The sequence below is a fragment of the Babylonia areolata genome, chromosome 18, assembly GCF_041734735.1.
Source record: "Babylonia areolata isolate BAREFJ2019XMU chromosome 18, ASM4173473v1, whole genome shotgun sequence".
NCBI classification, from domain to species: domain Eukaryota; kingdom Metazoa; phylum Mollusca; class Gastropoda; order Neogastropoda; family Buccinidae; genus Babylonia; species Babylonia areolata.
In genome coordinates, this window is record NC_134893.1 from 33,736,710 (window position 1) to 33,749,209 (window position 12,500).

Genomic DNA, 12,500 nt, shown 5'->3' on the forward strand with positions numbered 1-12,500 from the left:
ACTACCATCAGTGCTGAGAACGATTCCATTCAGACCCTGTTTCTCTGGGATATGGAGTCTCCACCACACGTGGCGGCACCGCTCCCAGAAACATGAACGACCCAGCAAAAAATAAAAAAAAAAAAAAAAAATTAAAAACTTTAGGATGCAGTTAGGAATGGAAGAAAACAGGACAAGCATATTTATTTATTCATGTATCTTTCTATTTGCGACATTGCTTTTGCTTATCTTATCTTAAGCACCCAGTGACCCACTATGGCTAAACACAAGATCTGCAATCGGCAATGTTTTTCCCCGCAACATCTGCATTGTTCTTTTGGTTTCCAGTACAATCAAACATTTTATAACTACAATGTGAAATATATAGCAATTTGATATATTATATTTTTCTTTTGGCAAAACTGATCTTCCATGGAAAGACTGCCAAAATAAATGTTACAAAACACATGTAAAGTTGTTTTTTTTTCTAATCTCAGTCGACAAGGGATGTATATTAGCTAAAAATGTTTGGGGATAATCACCATATGAAAACAAACTGGCATGAAAATGTATTAACAAGACACTTCTTAATTTCACCAGAATGAAATCTGTGGACAGCGTCACTAACGCCCTATGGTGTCCATGAGAATCCCTGTCTATGATTTGTAAGACAATACATTCCATGCCGCCTGTTTGGCTGCCACATTCTGTTTTCGGGAGCCGCGACGCTTGCTGGGTATGTATGTTAGTATTTCCATTATCCACTGATTACAGGGTAGTGGTTACATGATCACCCTTAACGTTACGTAAGTTTTAACCTCTGAGAGCTTAAAATTTTTTTATCTATTCGCTGGTCCTGTTTTCCTTTGACGAAGCACATTCTCTAAACTGTTCTATCGTAGAACAGTCAGCCGAAGTGCTGAAATTCTTTTTCAACATCGTAAGCTGTCAGCATGAGTATTGAAGTTCTTCACTAGTTAGAAGCGTGAAGTTCATTTCACTTGTTAGAAGTGCTGGAAGTTGTTTTTTTTCACTTGTGTTAGAAGTGAAGTGTTGTCGTTCTTTAACATGTACTGAACGTTGAAGTTCTTTCACATGTGAACGAACGAGCACACAGCCAGCAGTTAAAACGTTCTGTACAAACTCTTGCAGCACTATACAATACAGAATACACCAAGGTTAATCCAGTGAACTGGCCACCAGATAGATGATAGTTCTCATTAGCTACTGAGATCCAAGTGGGGGTGGTGGGGGCGGGGGACAGGGCGGGGGGCGGGGGGGGGGGTATCACAGGGTGGACTGGCCGAACTAGACTAAAATGGCCACACATTTGAAAAAACACAAACAGAAGCAATACAAAATTCGCTGTGGGACTGCAGCTTCCTACCTTCAACACCATGCCATTGTCACGCACCATCATAATGTGAAAAGACGCTGAGCTGATTGAAAGTACAAACTTGGCCAGAAAAAAGAAAAAGAAAAAAAAGGTGGCGCTCTCAGTGTAGCGACGCGCTCTCCCTGGGGAGAACAGCCCGAATTTCACACAGAGAAATCTGTTGTGACAAGGAGAGTAATACAATACAATACGATACGATACGATACGATACGATACGATACGATACGATACATCATCATTGTACTTGGACAAAAATGTCATGCTATTATTACAGTCAACGTCGATGTGTATGTGTCTAACTCCTAGACTTCTTGATGAAACAACAATTCCACAACCCTAACTTCAAATCTGAATGATATCAACTTTCTTTTCAACGCCTTTGATGGTCGAAGTTGCCCTAAACTTTCTGTGCTTTGCTTCTTTTTTTATTCTAAAGTGGTTGCCTGCTCGAGTTTCGTATTTGAGTTGTTTCTTTTTGCCTTAACCTAAACAACAAAAAAGAGATTTGTTAACTATTTATTGAAATACAGCTCTTGCGAAGTGTTTTGAAGGTGCATGCGTTTTCGGTCCCACTGCACATTACTTTCAGACTAAAAAAAAAAATCACACTGAGCGACACAGTGATCTACTGTTATACAAGTCGCCTTTTCTTAATTTTCAACACGTTTTCACAACACTTTATACACATCACGCACACAGAATCATTCATTCATATATATATATATATATATATATATATATATATATATATATATATGCAATCATTACATACATTCCGCTTATTATGAAAAATTCGCCAAATCTCTCATAATGAACACAGAATCATACACACACTGCAGATCTGCTTGTTCAGTTATCATTACAGTGATAGCTGCCATATCATACATGTGACATTTCACCATGGTCAGTTTGCCATGATACACCATGACACCAGCTGGTAAAAGACAGTGAACCTCGTCCTCTCTGTGTAGAACTCGGCGGACTCCGGGCTGTCAGCCGGAGTAGTGAAATTCTTTTTGAACATTGTAAGCTGCCAGCATTAAGTATTGAAGTTCTTCGCTAGTTAGAAATGTCAAGTTCATTTCACTTGTGAGACGTGTTTGGAAGTTCTTTTACTCATGTGAGAAGTGAAGTGTCGTCGTTCTTTAACATGAGTTCAGCGTTGAAGTTCTTTCACGAGTGAGAAATATTGAAAGATTTTTTCCCCTTTTAAGTGTTGAAGTTCTTTTGTTTAGCTGTAAGCTGTTGGCAGAAGAATGGTTTCAGTCCTTTCAGTTCACTATTCAAGCTGTCACTGAGCAGAAAGCATTGACATTCATCCTTTTGTTCCAGCTGTCCGCCACAGCGCAGAAACACTGAAGTTTTGTTCACCTTGCTCTGCACCTCACCTCTTTCCTTCCTCCACCACTGGCGATAGGGACTGTCGTGTGTTTCTTCTTCTTCTCAGTCTTCTGCGTTCGTGGACTCTAACTCCCACATTCAATCGTATGTACATGAGTGGGCTTTTACGTGTATGGCGGTTTTTACTCCGCCATGTAGGCAGCCATACTCCGCTTTCGGGGGTGTGCATGCTGGGTATGTTCTTGTTTCCATAACCCACCGAAAGCTGACATGGATCACAGGATCTTTAACTTGCGTATTTGATCTTGTGCTTGCGTATACACACGAAGGGGGTTCAGGCACTAGCAGGTCTGCACATATGTTGACCTGGGAGATCCCACCAGGCGTCGTCACTGAGATTCGAACCCGGGACCCTCAGATTGACAGTCAACGCTTTAACCACTCGGCTATTGTGCCCGTCGTCGTGTGTTTGGGACATGAGGACGGACCTGAGCACCAGTTTGCTTCAGATTTCATGTCTTTGCGGACAGGGTCGGTCGGGGATCTGGTGTACCAACACCACAGTCTCCGCTTGGTGCATCAACACACACTGATGTATGACAGAGTGAGTCACTGAGTATCACATTCAACTGTCAGATCTGCGCCCAACCGTTCCATTACTTCTTCTTGGAGAATTCTGCTAGGAGTCACGACGTTGGTGCGGCCCGGCCCCCTTATAGTGTAGGGAGTTAAGGGCCGAAACACTTGACTGAGGGGGGCTTCTTCTCTGAAGACCTTGTACTGTCCAGCTCTCCCAAGAGTTTCTTATCACTTTCTAAGGATTTTTGTGTTGCAAAGGAAAATGAAACAAACCAAATCAGCCATGTGATATCACTGGGTTCATATTTTTTGTATGATTTACAAGGAACAGTTCAGTTGGCAGTTTAGGGGTTGTTTTTTTTTGTTTTTTTTTTTTTTTTTAGAATTTAGATTGAGGACGAATTCATTGTCAGGTGCCAACACAATTTTTATATTCATTTACAATACAGTTTCTTCTCTTTGTTTTCGTTGTCAGCATATTGACTTTTTTTCCTCTGGAAATCTTGGAATCAGGTAAATTTCCCCATGTAGGCGTTCAGGTACATTGCAACTGATCAATCAGTCATGGACTGTCGGTGAATTCAGTTCATTCAGGGGGCAATTTTAACTGGAGAAACAGTTTTTGTTTCCATTTCATCAGCAGCAAAACAAGGCAACAGAGCTTTGTTGTACAGGCACTGTCACTCACGGCAGAGACAACAGCTGGCCGTTTTCCTCCGTGCCAACCACCCACCCTCACACCCCCACCCCCCAAAAAGGACAAAACCGTGACCCAAAACTGTGGCTGTAACGAGTCATCAGCAAGTCAGTAAATCCAATCAGATCAGTCAGTCAGTTATTCTGTCAGTCAGTCGTACACACACTCAGCCAGTTGAGCCACCTTCAGCCAGTCCTCCAGGTAGGGGGCGCAGCGGAGCTTGGCCTTGCCCAGGCGCATGCGCCCCGTGAAGAGCAGGTGGCCTCCCTTGCTGGCGGGTCGCACCCCGCAGCGGGCAGGTGCGTGGATGACGCCCGTGAGGTGGGGGTCCTCGCGCCGCCGGCGGCGGAAGACTGGGAAGTTCTGGTGCACCAGCTGCGCCACGGCCACCTCCACGTGCGTCACGAGTCCCTGCTGGTCGTCGTCACCGTCACCGTCACTGTCACCGTCACCCGCCGGCCTCGTCTGGCTGATGCTGCCCACCGCCACTGCCAACCAACCAAACAACACACGGGAATGAATGGTTGGTCACATCAGTTCCGTTCAATCTGTACTGTGTGGTGTGTGGTTAGGTTTAAGGTTAGAGGCTACAACACGCGCGCGCGCGCACACACACACACACACACACACACACACACACATACAGAGACAGACACACACACACACACACACACACACACACTCTCTCTGTCTCTCTCATCTTTCGCTTATTGCCTATCAACCTCCTACAACTGCCTACATATGTATATGTGCCCATGGCCGAAATTCATCAAACATTGATTAATGTATTCTCTCTCTCTCTCCCCTCTCTCTTTCTCTCACCCCTCCCCCTCTCTTTCTCTCCCTCTCCACCCCCCCTCTCTCTCTCTCCAACCCCCTCTCTCTCTCTTGTTCTTGTTCAACCCACGCAGTATCACATGTCTTTTATTTATTTACAACACAAAGAAAGAAAGAGGGCGACAGGCGATGTGGGTGTATGTGAAATTAGGCTGAAGGTTGCGTAGTCAGCACACAACACACACACACACACACACACACACACACACACACACACACAGGAGTACGGATGATTTGTGTCAGCTACACTGGGGTAAAAAAAAAAAAAAAAAAAAAAAAAAAGATCCCCCACAAAATAGCAGCCCAGGGCCATCACCACGACAACGTAACCATGACAGCTGACATAACAAGGGGCAGCGCCACTGCTGCTGAAGCAAATATTAACACAACAGTGTCATCCCAACTCACAATAAACAGCGCACTGCGGACACCTGCTCAGTTCAGTTCTACGTTCAATCATAATATATGATAACACAATGCTCTGTCACCAGGAGCCAGTTGCATTGCTCGGGCGGAAGAGCCTAGTATGGTCGTAACCCGCTACTAACTGTGTTCGTTCACACGTATGCATTTAGTCACGTGTAACTGCCAAAAAGTTAGAACCAAGCAATGCAATTGGCTCCAGTTATTCAACTGTTTTTAGTACGTCATATACACACACATACATATACACAGATACATACACGCCTATTGCTTGAACAGTCAATTCAATGGAATGACCATTTTGTAACAGCTTATTCTCTGTAGCAGTAATTTTTCGGCGATTTATAAACTCTAAAATAGCAGTTTGTACTATAGTGCTTCAACCGTCAATTCAATAGAATGACCGTTTTGTAAACCCTTATTCTCTGTAGCAGCAGTAATTTTCCGGTGATTTATAAACTCTTAAATGACAGTTTGCACGGATAGCTGACCTGTTGCTTCAACCGTCAATTCAATAGAATGACCGTTTTGTAACAACTTATTCTCTGCGGCAGTAATATTTCGGTGATTTATAAACTCTAAAATGACAGTTCGTATTATCAGATTGAAGCCTAGTGCTTCAACCGTCAATTCAATAGAATGACCGTTTTGTAAGCGCGTATTCTCTATGGCAGTAATATTTCGGTGGTTTATCAACTCTAAAATGACAGTTTGCACTATCAGACAGCACACCTGTTGCTTCAACTGTCAATTCAATAGAACGACCGTTTTGTAAGCGCTCATTCTCTGCGGCAGTAATTTTTCGGTGATTCATAAACTCTAAAATGACAGCTCGCACAGATCGCTCGCCCATTGCTTCAACTGTCAATGTCAATAAAAACGATCATCCAAAATGATAATTCTCGGCAGGATCAAAATCACGCATAGGCAATTGGTTTAAATAATCTTTAATTATTCAACAATACACATGATTACAATGCAATGAATGACAAAAGAGCATCAACAAGCTTAAAGCTTATACTGTGCTCACAACGTTGCACTTCAATTTTATCATGACGGCTGATGAACCATATTATGACTTGTATCAAATAACATTCATAAACAGTAAGTAAACATTCATAAACAGTAGGCAATTGTGCCGGGCCACTCATTACCCAGACGTATTTATGGCGGAATAATATTATCATCAACAACTGGACTGGTGATAAACAGGATGATATGAAAGAGGGAGGAAAACGGAGTATCAGATGATGGAGGAGGAGGAAGAGGAGGGGGAGGAGGAGGAGGAGGAAGAAGAAGGGGAGGAGTAGGAGGAGGAGGAAGAAGAAAAAGAAACATTAGTCAAACGACAAATCTTAGGTGGGAAAAAAGAAGAAAAAGAAAAAGAGGAGAATGAGAAGAAGATCAACACATATTCGTCCCACCATACACAGAGACAGACAGATAGACAGACACACACACACACAGATACAAACACACAGACACAGACACACAGACACAGACACACACACACACACACACACACACACACACACACACACACACACACACACACACACACACACACACTCACGAGAAATCAATTGTGACAAAAAAATGTAATACAACACAACACAACACACACACACACACACACACACACACACACACACACACACACACACACACACACACACACACACACACACACACACACACACACACACACACACACACACACACACACACACGACTTCTCTATTTCTATTCCTTTTGAAGCACATACGATGTGTTTGATGTTGAGAGACGAACATGAAAGAACATTCTCCAACTGCATCTCATTTCCTCCGATTCATGCGTTTCCACTTCAGCTGTCAAGTGCATTCTGGTTCAGAAGTCTGATAGCTCCCCCCCCCCCCCTGCTTCCCCCCGACCCCCATCCCCACCCCCCTCACATACACACGCCCCCCTGCCCCTACCCCTTTTATTTCGTTTTTCATTTTTATTTTTTTTATTTAATTTTTTTTTTTTTGTTGCTGCCCCGTCATCTGCACCGTTTCAGTGGCATTACTCCCACATCGCTCATTCCGAGTCAACCATACACGGCCACACCTGGGTTCGTCCATCAGTCCCAGCCTCGGCAGTCCACAAAGAACCATCGATGTTAGGTCGCCAGGAGGCCACACACCAGAGGAGACCCCGCACTGCCGCTAAGTCACTTCGGTGGTGTTCAGTGGTGCCTGTTCTGATTTAAAGTACTTAGGACACCGCCTACTAAGCCCCCTACTGACGACAATGATGGCTTGGTCGCAGAGCCAGACTGAGTGAGCGTGGAGACCGCCACCACGTCCCTCCAACGGCAGTCCCCCATGAATCCGCCGACATTGAAGACCTTGACAAGACTCACCCTAAGCAGGGAGAGTGGAAGGGTATCGAAACTGAGGTCACCATAAACAGCAGGGCATGAAAGGCCACAGACTTTGTCAACCCCCTTTTTATTGATTTCTTCCTTCCAAGTACTGTTCTGTCTCCCCCCTCACCCCCTGCCCCCCCCCCCCCCACCCCCCCAAACCCCTCACCCCGACCTCTATCCCACCCCTCCATACATAATATGCACCCGTCTTCTTCTGTCTTGTGGCCGTTTCCCATCTGCCAAGATGTTATGACACGTCACATCGTAACATATACATTGTGATCTTTCTGGTGTGTTGCGGATTTTGTGTGTGTGTGTGTGTGTGTGTGTGTGTGTGTGTGTTTTGTTTGCTTGCTTTTTGTCTTTTACAGAATGTGTTTTTGAACCTTCAAAACTATAGAAATGAAAAAAAAATGTAGTTTTGATATTCCACTAAAGAAATAAAATGTAGTTTAATGTTCCGGAAACAATAGCAGTTGAAAAGAAGCACACACACACACACACACACACACACACACACACACACACACACACACACACACGACGCACGCACGCACGCACACACACACAGACACACACAAAAACACACACACACACGCACGCACGCACGCACGCACACACACACACACACAGTTGGAGACGAGAGGGTCGAGAAAGGAGTGAAGTGGGGGTGGGAGGCTGGGGGGGGGGGATGAGGGGATTAGATCAGGGGATTGGGGGGATGGACGGACGGAGATGGGTTGTGTATATCATTGTGCTGCAGGATTTGAGGACACGTGCCACATGACTAACGTGTCAGCAACCCCCCACCCACCCCCACCTCCTCCCCTCCCCCTGTCAACGTTGACATGACGATGCCTCTTTGCCCGCTACATAGTTCATGTTCATCATACACGTGGGCAGCAGTCATTTGGAGAGGGGGTGGGGGTCGGGGGAGGGGAGGGGAGGGGGAGGGGCAGCGTTAAAAAGCCCAAGCCCGTCGGTGGCAATAAGTGCTTGAAAATGCACAGCTTCCATCAGACGTAATACATATAAACGCATGTTCGTGGAGTGATGGCCTGGAGGTAACGCGTCCGCCTAGGAAACGAGAGAATCTGAGCGAATCATGGCTCAGCCGCCGATATTTTCTCCCCCTCCACTGGACCTTGAGTGGTGGTCTGGACGCTAGTCATTCGGATGAGACGATAAACCGAGGTCCCGTGTGCAGCATGCACTTAGCGCACGTAAAAGAACCCACGGCAACAAAAGAGTTGTTCCTGGCAAAATTCTGTAGGAAAAATCCACTTCGATAGGAAAAACAAATGAAAATTGCACGCAGGAAAAAATGCAAAAAAAAAAAAAAAAAAAAAAAGGGTGGCGCTGTCAGTGTAGCGACGCGCTCTCCTTGGGGAGAGCAGCCCGAATTTCACACAGAGAAATCTGTTGTGATAAAAAGAAATACAAAAATACAGAATGTTCCGACAGAAGAAGCAGAAGTAGAAATGGGTGGCATGTGGTGGTGGTGACAGACGTGCTATCTCTCTCTGTACGGGGTAGATCAACCCAAATTTCACACAGACGGAGAAATCTATAATGAAAAAAGTAGGTAATAGAAATAGAACAGAACAGAATAGAACGCAATACAACGCAATACAATATGTACAATGCAATACAATACAATACAATATAATGTAATACAATACAATACAATGCAATACATACAATGCAAAGCAAAATAATACAATGCAGTACAATATAATACAATACAATGCAATACAATACAATACGATACAATACATTACAATGTGTCGGTACAGGATGGGAACATGGGATGTGAGAGGATGTTTACTTGGCAAATCGAGCATCGTTCACACACAGAGTAGGTTATTATTACACGCGCACACAACTTTACTGACTCGCCTAAGCAAGCACACCCACCCACCCACCCACCCACCCCCTACACACACGCCCCATCCCCAATACCCAGTACCCGATCGGTGTTTTTTTTAAAATCCCAAACATCTTCGCTGCACATTAAGCAAACATGTCGACATCCTTTCACAACCCAAGTTCATCCTACACCGGCACATATACATTTTGCTCAACGCTTGACAACTGGACTGCGCAATACCTATTTTCGTTTTTACTCTCTCTCTCTCTCTCTCTCTCTCTGTCTCTCTCTCTTTTCAAATTCTACACCTCAGCATGACAATTAAATGACGTCCGCAACCAATAAACGTTTGCACAACCCGCTTGATATGACACTTACCATAAAGTATTTGACACGTGGAGAGTCCGGTGAGAGACGGCGGAGAGAGAGAGGGGGAGGAGAGAGAGGGAGTGTGGGAGGGTGGGAGACAGGGTGGGGGTGGCAGAAGATAGCTGTGTCGAATGAGATATCCTGCATCACAAGTTTGTCATGTACTCATCTCAGAAGCTGAAAACAACACAGTTTTCCCCCTATTCTGACTGACAACAGCTGACAGTGTTTTCACAGCACATCGAGTCATCAACCCCCTCCCGCCCTCCCGCTCCCCCTCACACACACCCTTTCCCCCAGTCCGCCCCCACACACCTGTTTTGTGTGGATTGTGTCCACCCCTTACCCCCCCCCCCCCCCAACGCCCCCCCACACCCCCACCCCCCGAATTTCTTTCCAGTTGAGTTGTTGTGGACTACAGTACGCTTTGAAGTTCAGCACAAATCTTTAATTCGATTCGATGGCTGTCAAATGGATTTTGCGCTCGACTGGTCTTTGAATTGCACCAAAGAGCCTCTCTCTCTCTCTCTCACACACACACACACACACACACACATTAAAGAGCTTGTATATCTGTCTGTCTGTCTGTCTCTGTCTCTCATACACGTTCATACATACAGATAACAAAAAGCCCCCTCCCCCCTCGCCCTCTATCTCTATCTCTGTCACACACATACAGACTCATCAACCCCCACCCCCCCTATCTCTATCTCTGTCACACACATACAGACTCATCAAAAAGCCCCCCCCCCCCCCTCTCTCTCTCTCTCTCGGGACTTAATTCTTTGAATTTTATGAGCTGATCCAGATGCATGCATGCACGCCATGCAAAGCTTTTCGGGGGAAAAAAAAAAAACAACAACAAAAAAACCCCAACCTCCCACCCCGCAATCTTCCACGAACAATTCTTTTATCCATGCATGCCATAAGGTGCAAGGTGTGTGTGTGTGTGTGTGTGGAGTGGGGGGACGGTGGTGGGTGGATGGAGGGTTTGGGGGAGGGGTAGGTATAAATCATGTGAGACACCTATTTGTGCTCCGTCCCTTATGTGCCCACCTCCCTATCTTCCTCTATATTCCCTACCTGTCTACCTGTCTACCTACTATCCTACCCCTATATCCCGTCCTCACCCCCTCGCATACCTTCCCCACCCCCCTCCCTCCCCACTACCCCCACCATTCCTCTTACCTTCCCCAGCCTTTCCCTCCCCTCCCCTCCCCCTCACACACCTCCCACCTCGCCCTGTCAGTGTCACAGGTTTGGAAAGGTAAGGGCGTTCTGGGTTTTTTTTCTTTTCTTCTTTACCGCAGGCGCAATGTGAGGAATGTGGATGACTTGGCTGTCCGCTTTTGTTCAAAGCTGGCGACGCGAGCTTTAATAATTTTTTTTTTTTTTGTTTTTTGACATGAATATTTTTTTTTCATGAGAGTTATGTGTGTGCACCGTGCTGTTTTCTATGCAGGGCAGCCCCCTCCCTTTCCCCACTCCTGCACCCTCCCCCCTCCTACACTCCTCCAACCGCAACCTCCCCCCCACCCCCCGCCCCCATCCCCCTGCTCCCCCTTGCCCCTGCCCCCCTGGTGGAAAAGCTTCAATGCCTTCAGCTCAGGGAAAGCAACATCGATAAAACAGAGAAAGAAAAGGACAACAACAACAACAAAAGAAAGAAAAGAGAAAAAAAACACACATGATAAAATAGAATTAAATCTAATGCATTCCAGGCTGCACCCCCCCCCCCTCCCCCCATCTTCTTCTTATCCTTCTCCTCCTCCTCCTCCTTCTTCTTCTTCTTCTTCTTCTTCTTCTTCTTCTTCTTCTTCTTCTTCTTCTTCTTCTTCTTCTTCTTCTTCTTCTTCTTCTTCTTCTTCTTCTTCTTCTTCTTCTTCTTCTTCTTCTTCTTCTTCTCAGCCAGATCCTGAGAAAGGGTGAGAGATAGATAGATAGATCGATAGAGACAGACAGACAGAAAGACAGACAGACAGAGAGACTGAGACAGAGACATACAGAGAGGCAAAGGCAGAGAGAGAGACAGAGAGACAGAGGCAGAGAGAGACACAGAGAGACAGAGGCAGAGAGAGAGACAGAGAGACAGAGGCAGAGAGAGACACAGAGAGACAGAGAGAGAGACAGAGAGACAGAGAGAGAGACAGAGAGACAGAGAGAGAGACAGAGAGACAGAGGCAGAGAGAGACAGAGAGAGACAGAGGCAGAGAGAGACACAGAGAGACAGAGAGAGAGACAGAAACGGACATACAGACATAGTGACAGTCAAAAAGACAGAGAGACAGAGATACACACACACACACACACACACACACACACACACACACACACACACACCTTCGATACGGCTCAACTGGGGTCGAGTTCAACAGCACCCACTGATCAACAACAAATACATATCAAGACCAAATCCGCCCTGACACTTTTGAGTATTTGACTGATTTGTTCTCAAGGTATCGCTGGAGTGGGGACGTATTTGATTTGATTTGACTGGATTTGATTTGATTTGATTTTTTATTTTATTTGGATACTTATATAGCGCCTATCCTCGGTCAGAGACCAAGCTCTAAGCGCTTTACAAAGTCGGTGTCATTTGCACAAAAGGCTGCCTACC

At 45.5% G+C, this 12,500-nt stretch overlaps 1 protein-coding gene across 1 annotated transcript in view; it reads right to left on the reverse strand.

Annotated features, from left to right (window-relative positions):
* Positions 1–2,144: 2,144 nt before the first annotated feature.
* The window catches only part of LOC143291949 (meteorin-like), a 49,306-nt gene continuing 38,950 nt past the window's right edge, over positions 2,145–12,500 (reverse strand). Inside the window, exon 4 of the mRNA XM_076602098.1 lies at positions 2,145–4,480. Coding sequence (XP_076458213.1) covers positions 4,143–4,480 — 338 coding nt within the window. The 3' untranslated portion in view covers positions 2,145–4,142. The remainder of the gene's footprint in view (positions 4,481–12,500) is intronic.